This window comes from Abramis brama (genome assembly GCF_963993115.1).
Source record: "Abramis brama genome assembly, chromosome: 19".
Lineage (NCBI taxonomy): Eukaryota > Metazoa > Chordata > Actinopteri > Cypriniformes > Leuciscidae > Abramis > Abramis brama.
In genome coordinates this window covers 29,940,529-29,958,075 of record NC_139981.1, presented here as the reverse complement: position 1 = coordinate 29,958,075, position 17,547 = coordinate 29,940,529, and the positions used below count along the sequence as shown (strand labels likewise).

At 39.3% G+C, this 17,547-nt stretch overlaps 1 protein-coding gene across 3 annotated transcripts; it reads right to left on the bottom strand.

Moving 5' to 3' along the window:
- Positions 1 to 811: 811 nt before the first annotated feature.
- Positions 812 to 15,986, bottom strand: lrrc73 (leucine rich repeat containing 73). Of its 3 annotated transcripts, XM_084093415.1 has the most exons (7): positions 15,396 to 15,986; positions 10,878 to 11,038; positions 10,359 to 10,481; positions 9,878 to 9,978; positions 3,031 to 3,226; positions 2,891 to 2,917; positions 851 to 1,018 (listed from the first exon to the last, which is right to left on the bottom strand). In XM_084093415.1, the coding sequence occupies exons 1-7, from the start codon at positions 15,665 to 15,667 to the stop codon at positions 990 to 992; spliced, it is 909 nt and encodes a 302-aa protein (XP_083949541.1). In that variant the 5' UTR covers positions 15,668 to 15,986; the 3' UTR covers positions 851 to 989. The 3 variants fall into 3 exon arrangements, with proteins under 3 accessions (XP_083949542.1, XP_083949541.1, XP_083949540.1); XM_084093416.1 differs by lacking the exon at positions 2,891 to 2,917 and having other exon boundaries at positions 812 to 1,016; positions 15,396 to 15,686; XM_084093414.1 differs by lacking the exon at positions 851 to 1,018 and having other exon boundaries at positions 2,685 to 2,917.
- Positions 15,987 to 17,547: the final 1,561 nt, after the last annotated feature.

Here is a 17,547-nt window from a genome sequence, read left to right as displayed (position 1 = left end):
CACTTAAAATATATTGTTTCTATAAATATAATCAGCAACTTGAAATTAAGTTTTATATTGTCCATCTTTTTTTAATTTGATTGTCATTCGCAGTGTTTCATGTGATTGTAGTTTTTCCCTCATTAAAGACGTTAATTACAGTCTTGCGCCTTTGTCTGATTTTCAAATGATGGCTTTAATGAAGGGACGAACTAAAAGATGTTAACTGTGCACTTTGAAATAACACTTATTTTTTTATAGCAAAATATGCACATATGAACAAATATTTAAGTACTGTAGTTTTAAATCTTAAGGAGATTGACTGGGTTATTCACAGTGCTTCATGGGAGTTAAAGAGCTCTTTTGGCACAGTTTGTTTGTTTCAATTCTCTGATTTGGTAGAGATTTCTTTGCAGACTCAAGGATAATGTAGTTTTCCACCAGAAATTCTGCTCTAAAACACAATTAAATAGTGTGGGCTTGTACGCGTGAAATCCACATGTACCCGGATCTGGGCCGACACTATGTTGCTGTCTGGGATGTGTGATAACTAAACCATTCCACTGCAAATGATGGCCATTCAATACCAACCATGTATATCTCTTTAATGTAGTTCTTATCACAATATTTGAATTGTCGGGTCAGACACAACAAGAACAAACAAAACAAAATCAGAGGAAAAAGCATTTAAAAAGATGTAAACTGATTTATTCAGGCATCAGGCCATCACATCAACCCTATACAGCTCATCTAACAGAGTATACTGTTATCGGTTAAATACTCATTTATAAATAGACTGTACATCTGTAAAATAAATAATTCACTATTGCGTATTATAAGTCACTTGGTGTTTAAGGTTTTTGTTCCAGCTTGGAACTGTCTTGCGCTAATTGCTACAGGTCATGCGGTGCGAGAGGTCGCGCTCTTGCAGTGGTCGAGCACAAAACATAGGCAGCTCCAGAATCACATCTCTGTCTCTGCCAGAAAGCTCTCGCCCAGGCCTGATGTCATCAGGACCATCTGGGAGCTGGAAGAGTCTGGAAGGGTCAGAGACAATTTGGTAAATGTTTGAGATGTATGAAGAGGACAGGAAAAGGCTACTCCAGTTCTTAGTCTACTAAAGATTCTTCCTTGCAGGGATAGTTCACATTCTCTCATTTGAGAGACATCTCTTTTGTCCGGTGTATTTTTGGGAGAATATCCTGGCCGCGCTTCCTCATATACACTAGCAAAGTTTGGGGTCAGTAAGATTTTTTTTTATGTTTTTGAAAGTATCATACTAAGGCTGCATTTATTTGATCAAAATACAGTAAAAAAACAGTTATGTTGTAAATATTATTGCAATTTAAAATAACTGTTTTCTATTTTAATATATTGTAGAATGTAATTTATTTCTGTGATCAAAGCTGAATTTTCAGCATCATTACTCCAGTCTTCAGTGTCACATGATCCTTCAGAAATCATTCTAATATGATGATTTGATGCTCAAGAAATATTTCTTATCATTATCAATGTTGAAACATTTGTGCTGCTTAATATTTTTGTGGAAACCATGATTAATGTTTTCAGGATTCTTTGATGAATAGAAAGTGCAAAAGAACAGCATTTATTTGAAATAATTGTTTTGTTACAATGTAAAAGTCATGTATTCATTTCTTACTGACCCCAATGGAAATGAGAGGAGACTAGGTCTTTCAGGCTCCAAAATCACACACACACACACACAAAAACAAAACATAAGTACAATAAAAGTAGTCCCTGCATCTTGTGTACCATATGCCAAATCAGTGTGGAACAAAAATTTCAGCTTTCCTTCTGAAGATCATCTTTGCCCAAGCCAAATTGACTATAAAAGTCTTGTGGACTATAAAAATGGGGCATTGACATCACTGGCCCTGTTTACACCTGGTATTAAGATGTGTTTTGGTCGATCGGATCACAAGTAGACGAGGGAGACACATTCCCGTTTACATGTGGTGTTTTAATCCGTCTCTTTTGTCCACTTTCAACCACTTCTGTCCTGATTTCTTCGAGGGGAGGGTCTATGGGCGGGTAAATGTTTGGGCTTTTTCAGATCTTTCAATCTAATGGATGAAATAAGCTCACGCAATTTACATATGAACGTGACCGGAAACGACGGAAAAACACACAGAGAACATCAGCTTTAGTTTCGGCTCTGACAGCCGCAAGACCAGCCGAACGCTGTGACTGTGTGTTAGAAATCAGGAATGGTGAGAGAACATTGTGCTTGGTATGTTTTTCCACTTCAAACCAAACTTGGGTCTTCAGCCGATAAAGTTTAAATCCCGCCTGGCTAGTGCTAGAGTAGACGGTCTTTTGTGGCTGTTTGAACGCATTTGATCACATGAGCGTTTACACTACGAAAGCAATCCGGTCGATTGTGTTTTCTACCTCTGGAAGTGGTTGAAAGTGGACACCGTTTACACCTGTATTTAGCGTTGTCCACTTGTGATCCGATCGACCAATACACATATTAATACCAGGTGTAAACGGGCCTACTGATTGTACTGATATGGAGTACTTGTTTGACACTTTTAAGGTGGGTTTTTTTTTGTGTCATTTTGAAGCTTGACATCTCCAGTGCCCATTAACTTTCATTATATGGAAAGGAATGGTCAGGATATGCATCCAAAATTCACCTTTTGCGCAAAAAGTCATACAGGCTTAAAGCAGCATGAAGCTGAGCGATGACAGAATGATCATTTCTGGCTGAATCCTTCCTTTAAAATGTATCTTTACTAATAATAACCACTAAGTCTAAAGACTTCAGTACATACAGGACAGAGAACTCACAACTTGGCAAATTTAAGAAATTAACATTTCTATTTCGTAAGTAGTAAATGATCTCTCCTAAATAATGCATGAGAAATGTGAATTTCTGTACTTCCCTTTTGCCCCAGCCTCTTAGAACCAGTTACTGCAGGAAAGTCATCCACAAACAAAGAGAGGAAGAGAAAGCGGGAAATCTAAGTGAAACAGTCTTGAAGCAAAGAGAACAGGCTGAGAGAGAGAGGCTGGGTCAGCCCTTACTGCTGTGGGGAACCCAGTTGGGTTTCTCCCTGGGGGTCACCGAGCTCCCGCGAGCCTCTCCGTCCTTCTCTTCCTCTTCCTCGCCTTCGGAGAGGAGATCCGAGATCTGCTGCTGCAGCTCCGGGCTGATGTCGTTCTCCGCCAGAACCAGGGCACGCAGGCTGGTGGGGTAGTTCTCCACCATGTCTAGGAAGATCTGACCACAGAGGAACAAGGAAAGGCATGAGGAAAATGAATGTGCCCAAAACTGGGAGGAAATAAATACTTTAAAAGCAAATACGGGTACGTTTACATGACAACGATATGCTTAAAACTGAGAAGTTTTTCCTTTGAGTTTTCCGCGCACAGACGACACCATTGTCAGAACGATCTCCATTCACACGGATCCGCGAAAACGACTAAAAACCCTGTATTCTTCTGCCAGGACAGTATAGATGGCGATGAAACACTATAGACTGAACACGTAATACGCATGTGTATGACGTCATCGTCTTCAAAGATTCGCTTTTTTGTTGTTCACACGGAGACCGTTTTTAAAAATTTGCACTTTGAAACCTATTTTCAAAAGTTTCCGTTTTCAGCCATTGTTGTCGTCTAAATGAACGTCCAAAGCGCATAAAAAGTTTAATGTTTTTAGTTGAAAACGGTGTCGTGTAAACAGCCCCTAAATCTCATACAATCATATCATAAGCAATCCGGTGGCAGCAACTCTCTGGTTGACACTCCAACATGGTAGGTGGCAGTATTGCTACTCGTCATAAAATGGAAAAAAGAAGTCATATTGTGTAGCTGCCATACAAAATCATGTCGGAGGAAAAAGTTAGCTCAGTGGGAGTTTTTTTGGATTCCATCAAAAAGATGAGGTGAAAAGCCCTGATCACACCAAGGCCACCAATGGACTTACTGACGACTCATTTTCAGCAGTTCAGAATCGGTTCCTTCTTTCGGGAGACAATAACTCCATTTATCTACTTTGATCTTTGAAACTTTGCAGGCCTTTTACATTCATAGACAGCTTTATTACACACTGCATGAAAGGGAATATCTGAAAAAGCATAATTGGGGCACTTTAATAATAGTTTCAAGAGGAGTCCACACCACATCTATAATGTTAGGCTGCATAGATTAGATCAGCCGGAACCGGGAACACTTCCCATAAATCCTGATGTACTTGTTACATTATAACAATGATCCGCCGGATCCAGGCCGTATCCGGATCTGACCTGCACCTGGACACGACAACAACGCAGTCCTGAAGTGTCAACTAGTCTCTCCCCTGTGAAGATGGCTATGCGAAAGCGATAAATAATTCTTTATTATACATTTTTAAGGCCAGACAAGTAGTTTGTTGAGGGTTGGTTTGTAAAGAAGGACTACACGCCTGCACACATATATATTCAAACGCGCATAACTATAGACTAAACACGTGATGCGCACGTGCACGCCGTCTGCGTTTTTGAGGTTTGCGCAGAGATAACCTTTTTTTCTAAAAATGTCAAGTCAAAAAATGCTAATTGAAATATATTCTGAAATATAACAAAAATATATGATGTTAAGTGTGAAATATATTTATTGGGCCAATTTCAAATATTTGCATATATTCCAAAATATACTCTGAAAATATATTTCAAATATATTTCTTTTGTGTATGGGTTCTGTCAACGCTTTCTGTCAAGAAATCCCGAACGCGTGGATCACTATTGAATTGACTTGGTTTTTCCGGTGAAAATTCACTGAGCAACAGTAAACGACACTGCGCCTTTAAGCTGTAGCTTTTCTGCAGTCATTAGTATAATAGATTGTCACACATTATCATCAAAACAGTGCAATGTTCGAATACTTAATAATCATGATACAGATTATTATGACTGAAATATTATAATTTCAGATTATTATGACTGAAATATTGTTACAGTTTAAAATAACCTTCTTTTCATTTGAATATATTGTAAAATGTAATGTATTCCTGTGATCAAAGCTGAATTTTAAGCACAAATACCCGGACAACCTACTACACCTGCCAGGGCTGGACTGGGACAAAAAATCGGCCCTGGCATTTTGGCCCAGACCGGCCCACTATGATCATAAACACCCCCCATCTTTGCACGCCCTTAATTATATGCATACCAACTCCTATTCATTAAAACCACTAATGCCATGTAATGAGTGAGTATAGGAACGAGTGAGAGTTAACAGATGAAATACCGTATTTTCCGGACTATAAGTCGCTCCGGAGTATAAGTCGCATCAGTCAAAAAATGCGTCATGAAGAGGAAAAAAACATATATAAGTCGCACTGGAGTATAAGTCGCATTTATTTAGAAATTTATTTCACAAAATCCAAGACCAAGAACAGACATTTAATCTGGAAAGGCAAGTTATTTAACTAAGTTACACAGTAGCACACAGAACAACAGGCTGAGTAGGTGTCCGGTATGTTAACGCAACACATTAACAGTTATTCAGCTACACAATAGCATAAAGAACATATACCTGGGAGGCTGAATAGGCTAAATTAACATAAGCCAGCGAGTCCAACAAGCAAGTTACCAGTAAACAAGTTCACCAAGCTCCCGCGATCTCATTCCACATCACTGAATCCATTGAATTTTCTTCATATGGTGTCGCTTCTGAATAACTCCGCCAACTAGAGCGCCCTCTCGCGGCTGTAGACGGTAATGTTTTCTCTTGGTTCATCTCAGTCTGAATTAATTTTGATATATAAGTCGCACCTGAATATAAGTCGCAGGACCAGCCAAACTATGAAAAAAAGTGCGACTTATAGTCCGGAAAATACGGTAAGTAAAAATTTGACATTTATTAATACAGCTGAACTATACTTCACAGTGGTGAATCCTAAAACAAGCTATAATCTGCATTAGCATAGCAAGAAAAAAGTTTTTCTTACAGGATTTTTGTTAAAAATGTGGTGGGTGGACCTTGGTCCTTCTAGGGCGGTTCGGGGGCATGCCCCCCCGTGAGAAAATTTTGTGCATTTTAATGTTAAATTCATCAATCTGGTGCACTTTGAGAGTTAAAAATTAAAAGCTCCAACCCATATTCAGTGTGCAAATTAAACAAAGAAAAATTCAAACCTCTTTTAGTTACAGTCAGTGGCGTCATGCCCATTCAAAGTGAGGGGGCACGTGCCCCCTCAGATTTTTCCTCCCTGATAATTTTTTTGTCACAACTTTATTCCTATTATGCTCCATAATATACCAGAGCCTATAACGACTCAAATGTATTCTTCTGGATGTGTAATAAACCGGTCAGCATCAGCCCGCCCCTTTTTCCTAATATGGTGTCTGTGTATATCAAATCTAGAGCGCTACGCGCGTCTTTCGATAGGAACGCACGTTGAGCTGGCAATGTTTTACAGATGGTCTTGAAGTGGTAAGTGGGCAAAGCAACAAATCGGCATTGAATTAGTTATCGGATGATATTAAAAGGTAGTGGGATTATTTGTGGTTGACCTGGAAATTTTAACTTGATCAAAAAGTTATGGATTTGATATTAGCTGCGAATTCAGAGCATTAACTTAAGTTGTGTCAGTGTAACATTATCGATAGCTAGCCTAGTCTAACCGTAAACTAGTTGGCTAACGTTACTGCCATACAAAGCCATAGTAACGTTATCTGATCGGTTTTGAAACATAATAATGAGCAGTGTAACTACAGTATTTCAATGATTTTACTAAAGTAATGTTACATATTACATTTGATTTGATTACTTTTTTACATTTCTGTCAAATATTAACCATTTTCAAATAAACGGGGTAGTGTTAACCTTATTCAGCACTGATATCTGTCAAACTTCTTTCAAAGTCCTTCATCACATATTAATATTAAAATAACTTAATTTCAGAGCACCACAAAGTCAGACCTCAGCACCTTTATGTACCTTTAATGTAAGATCGTTCTTAGGTCACATACCAATTTAAAATCATAACATAAAAACTGCAATGGTACTGTTTTTAAAATCATGTGTAGTAGGCCTAAGTGTACAGTAAGTGTGTGTGTAAACATGCTTTAATGAAGCAGACTTCAAAAGCTTTTGAATTTGAGCTTACAGTTCTTTCATCAACCTGTCTTTTACATAAACTTACAAAATAGATACTTTAACTTAGTTCTCAGCTCCGTTAAGGTATTTCTGTCCCTCCCAAACTGCATTGAAATGGTATGTTTAGCAGCCAGAATTTAAAAATTTTCAGGGGGAGAAACCCCCTTACCCCTCCTAACATGATCCATATCACCCGTCAGAAAACAATTGCAACGTCTCAGATTGTGCCCCCCCAGAATTTTGGCTTGCATGACGCCCCTGGTTACAGTGTCTATTTACATTACACCTACTACATAATAATAGTTATAATATTAATCCAATGACAGTAATTGCCATATTTTGTAAAACAAATGCACTAAAAAATAAAGGAAACTTTCATAATTAGTTTTGTACCAATTTCTATACTTGAAAGAGATAAGCACATGATCTTTTATTTTGACGCAAACTGCATCAAGCTTTTATTTTGGCGGAAAACATGGTTTACAAACGCCTCTCATTAGATTTCTAGTGAATTGCGGTAATCGTCAACTATGCAGATGTGGAAATAATCTGTAACTGGGTAATGGGTTCCTACACTCATGACATAGCCTAAGTGTTTTGAAAGTAGTTCTGCTTACCGCAGGCTCTACACTCTCTCGTCTCTCTCCTGATCCTCATCACTATCATCATCATCACAGGAGCTGATGAAGGTCAGAAAACATATATTTTGACACATAAAGCGTCTGCTTTAAGGGCCTGGTTCTATTTTTTCACGCTATTTCTCTGCACATTCCTTGCATTTCTTCTCCATCTCGCTGACTATTTTGACAGATACACACTGACACTGCTGCATGCTCGCTCACTCGTCTAAAGTTGTGATTGGGCCAGCCCAGTGTCAATCAAGAAAAGAACCAATGGGCCGCTGATCTACGTGTTTCATGTGCTGGTCTGTCAGAAAAAGAAAAAAAAACTAACACGGACTTTTTTGGACCAATGCATTACACCGGCACAAACCCAGCGAAACAAATTAAGCAAAACAAAACCAAACGAATGGGCCACCGATGTAGAAATTTTATGGGCCGTTAAAAAAAAAAAAAAAATTATGTATATGAGTATGAGATGTATAGGCCCGAAAAGCACGTCGGCCCACCGGGAAAATGCCCGGTATGCCCAATGGCCAGTCCAGCCATGACACCTGCTGAGATTCTGCAGCACTTTACCATCCAGTGGCATCAAGAGAGATGAGGAGCTATCAAGTTCTCTATCAAAGACTTCATGGTGTCTTTTCAGGACAAAGGTCCAAACGTTGTAATTACAGCCTTCATGAGAGGACCACACACACTGGAGAACAAACACTCAGATCACAAATAAGAAATGTTCGGTACAACCTTGCCCTCTAGTGGAGAATTATGAAGACAAAAACCCTCTAATTATACCTCCTTTCTACAGTCCCAAAGGATGAAGAGAAGGATTTTATAAACTAAGGAATGGTTCATCCATTTACTGATGTCATAGGTCATGTTGTATTGACCCTGTGGTGTTTTCTTTCTTCCATGAACACAGATAACATCTCATTCTGTGCTTCATAAGAAAGATAATAACATGAGGCTGCAATGACACGAGGATGACAGAGGTATTATGGCTTAAAGTTGTGCTTAATCCATTATTTTCCTCCACAGTGCTATTTTTCAGCAGGTGATAGGATTACTCATCTGGTTTATGAAGTGCATATCTGATCTACATGCCCAATCTCCTTTCAATTGCAAAATTAATGTAGCCACTGCACAGATTACCTTGTATGCATGACGCATAATTCATCACTGATTTCATTTAGAAAATGTCTGAAGTAGAAAAAGAATAGGGTTTATTCTTGCAGAAATCAAAGTGAACTCCATGGCAGGGTCTTTTATATATATAAGTTTTTTTTTAAAGAATTCCAATCTAATAGGCATTAATACACGTTTTGGAGTGCAACTAAATATCTTACGAAGTTCTAGCTTTATGGAATAATTTACCCACACATGAAAATCCTCATTATTTACTCTCATCATTTCTATCTTCAGTGGAATTGTGAAAAATAATCTTTCATCAGGATATTCTTAAGACATTTTCACTATACCATTCAAAAGTTTGGAGTCGGTTATATTAAAAAAAAAAATTGTGCTCACCAAGGTTGCATTTCATTGAACAATACAGTAGCCTAATATTGTAAAATATTATTACAGTTTAAAATAACCTTCTTTTCATTTAAATATATTGTAAAAGGTAATGTATTCCTGTGATCAAAGCTGGATTTTCAGCATTATTACTCCAGTCTTCAGAAAAATTTCTGATTATTATCATCATGCTGCTTCATATCATTGTTTTTCTGGTTTCTTTGATGAATAGAAAGTTCAAAAGAACAGCATTTATTTGAAATAGAAAAATGTAGCAAAATTAGAAATGTCTTCACTGTCACTTTTGATCAATTTAAAGCATCCTTGCTGAATAAAAGGTTTTTTTTTTAAGGGTACTGACATCAAACCTTTGAACATTAGTGTAACGTTTATGTTCCACAGATGAAAGAAAGTCATACAGCTGTTGAAATATGGAGGGTGAGTAAATTGTTTTCTTTACAACATAAATGAACCATCACTGAACTTTACTTAAGCTGGACTATGCGGTATTTTACAGCAGAAACCATCTTTGTTGCATTATTTTCCTGTTATCACAGTAAAGCTGCTTTGAAACAATCTGTATTGTAAAAAGTGCTATATAAATAAAGGGGACTTGACTTGTTTTATGAAGCAGTTCTGAGTTTGGAAGGTACCTGTGCTGACTGATTGGTGAGTCCGGTTCCCTCCAGGTCCAGAACTTCAAGAGTTCGACTGGATGCGACAGAGACAGCCAACATCCCAGCGATGTGATCCCCTGGAAACCACAAGCAGAGGGAAAAGCTGAGACAGGGGACTGGGACGTGCAAACCTAGCGCTTTTCAAAGAGCAAACCCTGCGTTTCTCCAGCAGTAACATTTGTACGCTTGGCTAGCAGTTTCATTCACGGTCAGCAAAATAAATGTCTCAATATATACACTGTAACATCTACACCTTCCACTATACTTCAGAAAAATACTTGCGTCTTTGAATTAATTGTTAAATGTATTTATTTGTCAAGCGTATAAATGATTAAAAATGCTATACAGTAAAATTGCCTGAAAACAAATTCCTGATCGAACTTACTGTCAGTTTAGCGATATCTGTGTATCATGGCCAGCACATATCCATACCTCAAAACCGCAGAAGATCACTCACCTAAGGGATTGTAGTCGAGGTTGAGGACCCGTAACTGTGAGCTGTGAGCCACGGCGATGGCCAGTCGAGCCCAGCCCTGGCTGCTGATGGCTGGGTTAGCACTCAGTGTCAGCTCTTTAAGCCCTGCGCAGTATTATTGATCGCACTGTTGATTCATAAGAGCTCCCAGCATGCTTCTAGATCTAGAGCTACTTTCCCAGCTAACAGGGAATGTTCTTAAAACTTCCCTAACATTCTCTCAAAGTAATGAACAAACTTTCTTCCAGTAACATTAATAGAATGTTCCTTCAGTTATCTGAGAGAGTGCAGCTACTGAGAGTTACTGAGAGAGTGCAGCAGAACTACAATACATGTATATCAGTTTTGCACAAACGCTGTATATTTCTGACATATTTATTGGCATATTTATTCAGCCAACGTAAAAGTGCTGTAATATACTCCACTTAACATAACATATATAACTGCTTAGTTAATCTCAATGTATCACGGGTTTTTGTATGGAAAGCTGTGATGTTTTACCCGATTTAGCGCCATCCGGAGGAAGCATGCCACAAATGATGCGAATGGCCTCATCTCCCAGCATGCAGTCCCCCAAATCCAAGGACACCAGAGAAGGGTGAGTGGAGAGGGCTCCATTCAGGGTGACCAGTCCTGCATCTAAAAGTGGACTTCCGTGGAGACTATAAGGGGCAAAGTGAACAGAGATGGACATTACGGTCTGTGCTAAATTTGCATTCCCTGAAGAAAATGGCGGCAAAACATTAGAGTTTTACATTTAGGTTTTAAAGGCAGGGTAGGTGATTTGTTTTTTGTTATGCTGGTTGAAAGTCTCTTCACATCCTGATAGCAATCACTAGGTTAAGTGGTCTAAATCTATTTATATCGTCTGTGGAAGGCGTAGAACCATAAAATGTTTGTCCAACCATTGCTTTAGGTTTGAATGCAATGATACAATGTCCTATCTGCCTGTCAACATGCGCACCTGCTCACACAGACATCACACTTCATCTGCGTGTTTCATGCTATGCAGAGTTAGACAGACGTCAGTCACTGAGCACCACAAACGAAACAGCAGCCGCCTTTTCTTAAACCAAAACAACGAGCTTAGGCCCTGTGTCCACCAAAGCATTTTCTCAAATAAAAAAAGCGCTCTCAAGCGCACACAGCTAGCCGTTTTCAGCAGAGCGCCTTTTAGCCAGCTGAAAACGCTTTGGTGGACACACGGCCTAATGCTGCGTTCACGCCTTGACTACTGTAATTTGGATGGAAGTGATGGAAACTAGGGCTGCAGCTGTCGATTATTTTAGTAATTGAGCATTCTAACGATTATTCCCTCGATTAATCGTGTAATTGGGGGGGGGAAACGTGGTAATAAAAATAGATCCAAGTGAACAACAGCCTTTAAAATGTCTTAAAATACAAATATATAATAACAAGCTATAATAATTGGTTCAAATAAAGTATCAAAGTAAGTAATCATATGGGTTATATTGAACAACACTGTTAAAATACACCATGTAAAATAAATGATATAAACTAATAAAAACTTAACTCAGTAGCGGTATTAACATTAAGTGACATGACATCTGACACACAGAAGCCAATGGCACATGTCGCTATGCTTGACGCTATGACACATCCGGTCACTGACACGACACCTGACTGACACCGAGTCGCAGAACATGTTGCTGTATGTTGTGACACCTCCAGTAGTGACTGACAGTGACAGATGAATTGAGCAGCTGACGTAATTGTGACACAAAATCCTAAATAAATAGCCTAATTTAGTGATATTTTAAATATCAATTAAATGCATTAATGCATATTCTTTTCAAACATGTTATTTGTGTCACGTCTGTATTTGAGTGGCATGTGCCACTGAATGTTTTGTAATACCCGTGCTACTTTATGTTGTTTATCTCACCCATTCTAGGAAAGACACGAAATAAATCTCTCATAGGTCACTACGAATAACTCATTAACAGTCGCATCCGTTACTGTAAACCTTTATTCACGAGTTCACACTTACAAATAAGTCAGATAGAATAAATGCGTATTTGGCGTGCTGTCCGAGGAGAGGGCTCGGGCTCGGTATTCGGCCCGAACCCAAAGTACTCCCCCCGTATTCCTGGCTGTGAAAGAACAAGCCGAGAGTGAGGAGTCGGGGTGGTGGAGGGATGCTGAAAACTGTCAAGGAATGTTAGGTGAGTTGACAGAGTGAATAAATATGCTTCCTCTCATGCTGATAGGGTAGACATGGTAATTGTTTGATGACGAGTTGATTGATTGATTATTTGAACGTGCTCCTCCCGAACTTTGTTAATGAAACATCATTTTTTGCATGATGCTGCACGGACGCAGGACACGCTGGTAGGTGTCAGTATAAGTAGGCCTAAGTGTAACACTGGCCAGCACAAGTTTCTCATCCATGGCTTTAATATTTCAATAATAATTTTATGGAATTATGAATAATAAATAAAATAAATTTTTGTTATACACATTAACTCAGCGAAATAATAAATCATATGTTTGACAGCATAAAGCATTGTTCTGCAAGTGTTCAATTGTTCCCCAATTGTTCTGCAAGTGGCACATGACGCAATCCAATGGCACATCTCAAGTTTCAGTGACACATGCCACTATCCACTGGCACATGCCAGTTGGCATGTGTCACTAAAACTGACATGTCTCCTTATGTTGTGGCACCTCCTCCAGTAGTGACACCTGCAGCTGTCTGCCAGAGTAGATGATGTATGCACTTAACTGCAGAGCGGTAATTAAAGTCCGCGTGAACCGGAAGTTGCAAACGACTTTTCTCCAGTGTTGTGACGTATTTCCCAGTGAAAAGGAATATTGAACAGAGGGCAGGGTTTTACTCTAGCGCTCCTCCTCTCCATCTCTCGCTCATAACAGACTAATGGTTTGAGGGGAGTGGTTAAGCGTTTCCCAACCCAAGTCCTCAAACCTACGTCATCAGGGAAGGTCCTCCAATGCAGAGGGGAGGGGCATTTTCAGATTCTGATTAAAGATTACGAAGCCAAAAAATTGTTTTGTGTGGATTGACATGCATGGATGAATTGTTCACCACAAAACGATCAATTTAGGCAAACAAAGTAAATATGGTCAATTTTGATTTCATGTGGACTTTAATATGTTGCTGCCAAACATATGATTCATTACATCATGGAGTTAATTTGTACAACAAAAGTGGATTTTATTTATAGAATAATTCCATAAACTTATTTTTGAAATATTTAGAATGTTTGTTGAATTTTTAAAATGCACTGAGCACTTTTTTGCACTTGTATAAATAAAGAAGATTGCAAGTATCTCTGCATATAGGGTAATCCTTTTTGGATTTGTAGCCTAACAAATAATTTTTTTATGAAATCTGAAAACTTTCTGTTCCTCCACTGACAGCTACGCAACTGACACTCTGACACTTTACAAAGTTCATAAAGAGATCATAAAACTGAATTTAAAACTTGAATTTAGACTTTTATTCACATTTAAACATTGATCAGCGAACATAAACAGAAGCTCAACCCACCGAACCTGGGCTGCGTTCAGCCCCGACAAAACGTTGCACAACGTTTTTTAAACAGAAACGGTGATGCGTTGAACACACTGTTCTGATGACGCAAGAGTTGCAACTATGGCAGCTGAGAAGGCCATTCTTTGTGAAGAATTTTCGGAGCCTGATGAAGTCGGTATAAATATGTGTTTAATACTACAAAATATGCCCGATGTTACAGTTACTGCACTTGCCGCCCAGAACAAAAGAGAACATCCCAATCGAGTGAAGGGATTGCTGAACTGAAATGGAAGCACACATCTTACCTAATTCAGACTAAAACACATCTATTTAGCCTCACATACTGACTTTATTTGTAGTTCATACTGTTTTAATACCCTGTATTTTCTTTCTCATTTTTAGGGAAAGCACTTAATTACCATTGTTTATTTCTATACCAAATGTCATACACTTGCAATGAAGCTAAAAATATAAACAACTACATCATTATGTTGATATCCTATATTTTTACAATAAAACTTACGACAAACATGTCTTCTAATGTACTCAGTTGTTGCGTATACCGAACTGCATGAACACATTTGTAAATTACTTTCCTTGAACCCATTGTGCGAGTTCACTTTAATACCGCGTGCTTTATATACATGTTGCTGCTGATTGGACTGCAGTTCTGACACACCCACCAAACAAGAGAAAACGTATCTCAAACCCCGTTGCACACCGGTGTACGCCGTTTCCAGGAAACATGACGGTCAACCCGGAAACCGTAGCAAAACGTTGCGCACCGTTTTGAACTTGAACGTGCCCCTGCTTGACTCGTGAGAACAAACCTCATTGGTTCTTACAGAAGCCGCTGCAACACGAGAATGAAGCTCATTGGTTCTTGCAAAACACGAGAATGAACCTCATTGGTTCTTGAAAAAGCTTAAACTAGAGAATGAACTTTATTGGTTCTCACACATCAAGTAAACATGCTTGAGCTAGCTTGCATTTACCACAAATCAACTTACTGTGAGTTGATGAATGTTTGTGAATAAAAGCCTAAATTCAATCTGTTCATCATATAAAGCAATAGTGTCTCTTCGGAAAATGTTGGAATAAACCGCTAAATTCATGTGGATTAGTTTAGTTAGTAAATCTCTTTATGAACTTTTTAATGCGTCAAAGTGTCAGTCGCGGAGCTGCCAATGGAGGGACAGCTCTCAGATTTCAATCAAAAATATCTTCATTTATGTTTCGAAGATGAGCGCAAGTCTTACGAGTTTGGAACAACATGAGGGTGAGTAATTAATGACGGAATTGAACTAACCATTTAAGTCTACTTCACTTGTCAAAGTCTCTCGAAATGGCCTTTCTTCGATCAAGTCTCTTAAGTCGTAAAGCCTGCTCGCTTACAGAAAAGTACACAATTAGCACACTTCCCGATAATATCGCGTGAGTATGCGCGATAATAACATTGTCGTTCGCTTGCCTAAATAAAGATTCCTTTCGGAAACACTCACAAGAGGGTCTGAATGGATCTGTTGGCCTTCAGCGCATCTGCCAGATGCTTGGTCCGGCCGATGGTGGACACCACGCCGAGGTTCAGGTTGAGCTGAGCGAGGGAGTGTGACTCTGCGACGCCGCGACACACACGGCCGAAGTCTCGGTCCGACAGCTGACAGCCGCGCACGGACAGCAGACGCACGCTGTTCTCCTTCAGGCTGTCGCAGATGTCTTTCACCTCCGCACAGGACAGCGCCTCTCCGGTTATCTGGATCGAGCCCGGCAGCATCTCGGTGGTGTCAGGCTTGACTAACGCGCATTATGGATCCGCAATGTATCCAGCCGACGCCAGAGCACCAGCGACAGGCTCGGGATAACGCGGAAGGTGGTGCTGCTGTTTCAGCGTTTTGTGCTTCCCCTGTGTCTGCCTCCCGACATGATGCTTGGGGATCCTCAAGGCTTCGGTCTCTGCAGCGTGAACGATGATGGCGATGCTGGTGCTGTCGGTTACTGTGCATGCACTAAAGGTCGCTCGCATTAGATGGTTCCCATCTCACTAACACCACCATTCAGGCATTAGGCGACTTCAGGCTTGAGGTAATCCGCCTGACAGCTGATGATGGTGGGATTGGCCACAAGGAGAGAGGAACGTGTGTCTGTGTGGACGCGCGCGCGTGAACGGAAAATGGTGCGCGCGCTCTTGAGGTGACGAGTGTTGCCTCTACATCTATTCCACTGTACCGATTATAACTTGGGTCGTGGAAGTAGGTTGCATATACTGCATTAGGAAATAGATCACTGGGACAAGTTGTCACACATTGTACCCCAGTGAATAATTGTCTGTGTGTAGGTTTTTATTTTTGAAAGTGAATTTCTGTATAGACACATACCGACAAATAAATAAATATTTATAAATTGCAATGTCAAATTGATTAATCGCATCTAACATAATAAGCTATATGTGTACACACACACACACACACACATATATATTGTAGCCTATATAGCCTACTTTATATGCACGCAAATATTATATAAAGACAAACTTATGTTAGATGCGATTAATCGATTTGACAGCAATAATAAATAGATAAAAATATATTTTCACTGTTATTACCTGTGAAGAGATAATACAGAATAGGCTACAGTTCAACCACTACCTTCATTGTGTTTCAGACTGTTCTCTGAATGTGTCAGTGTAGGTTTATTGTGTCCACATGTTGCAACTGCTTATTAGAAGGTGCATTTAATCGTTCATGCGTACGCACAAATAAGCTTCATCCAACTGCAGCTCTGTGGCACACATGAGACTTTTGAATAATATATTGAATGGATCCACATGAATGTCACTTGTCTTTCCCTCAACAACAGTCTGAGCATGTGAAGGTGGATAGTATAACCAATTGTACCCACAGCGTTTCTGGTTGCATGACCCTATCTCTGTGACAGTCTCAGTGAGAGCAGGGAAACGTGAGCCCTGAATTAAACAAACACAATTAATTCCTAATGCAGCCCAGTGTATGGACTCACCTCAGCTTACCCTGATCATGGCAATCACAATGAAACTGCAACCATGCACAGAAAGAGTGTACATTTAAAAATTACAAATTTGTGTGTGTGTGTGTGTGTGTGTGTGTGTGTGTGTGTGTGTAAGATGTAAGATGTAAGTTCCGAGTGACAGTGGTTTGTGTTGTTCCCCTCTGCTACTTAAAAACATTTTCCATCCTGCACATCAATGGCATTGTAGTGTCAACAACATTTTGCTGCAGTATTTTCAGACATTTCATAACTTCAGTCTATGGAAATGGTATCAGTGAGTAAAAACAAGTGTTTAACATCCAAAGCTACTCCAGAAGTCTTGAATTTATCGCACATATGGCCATATGGACTACTTATGTTACTTTTTGGAGCTTTCATGATGACTATGAAAAGACATTGTATGGAAAACAGCTGCATAAAGATTCTTCAAAATTGTCCTTTTGTGTTCCACTGTAAAAATAGCAGTTTATATGACTTTGTTTGGACCAACATGAGGGTGAGTAATAGAATCTGTTTTAGCGAACTATTTCTAAGTTTCTGTAAGTTTTAAGATTGACCTAAATCTTTCTAATAATACAAGAATAGCTTCTTTCAGCTAAATATCCATGAATAGGGGTGTCATGCACCTAA

What these genes read in the sequence shown, in the direction of transcription:
- lrrc73 (XM_084093414.1), bottom strand. Translation starts at nt 15,667, where the DNA reads ATGCTGCCGGGCTCGATCCAGATAACCGGAGAGGCGCTGTCCTGTGCG. An exon ending in TCCGGATGGCGCTAAATCGG is followed by an intron (nt 10,482 to 10,877) that starts GTAAAACATCAC and finishes AATACTGCGCAG; the next exon opens with GGCTTAAAGAGCTGACACTG. An exon ending in TCACCAATCAGTCAGCACAG is followed by an intron (nt 3,227 to 9,877) that starts GTACCTTCCAAA and finishes CTCTGTGGTCAG; the next exon opens with ATCTTCCTAGACATGGTGGA.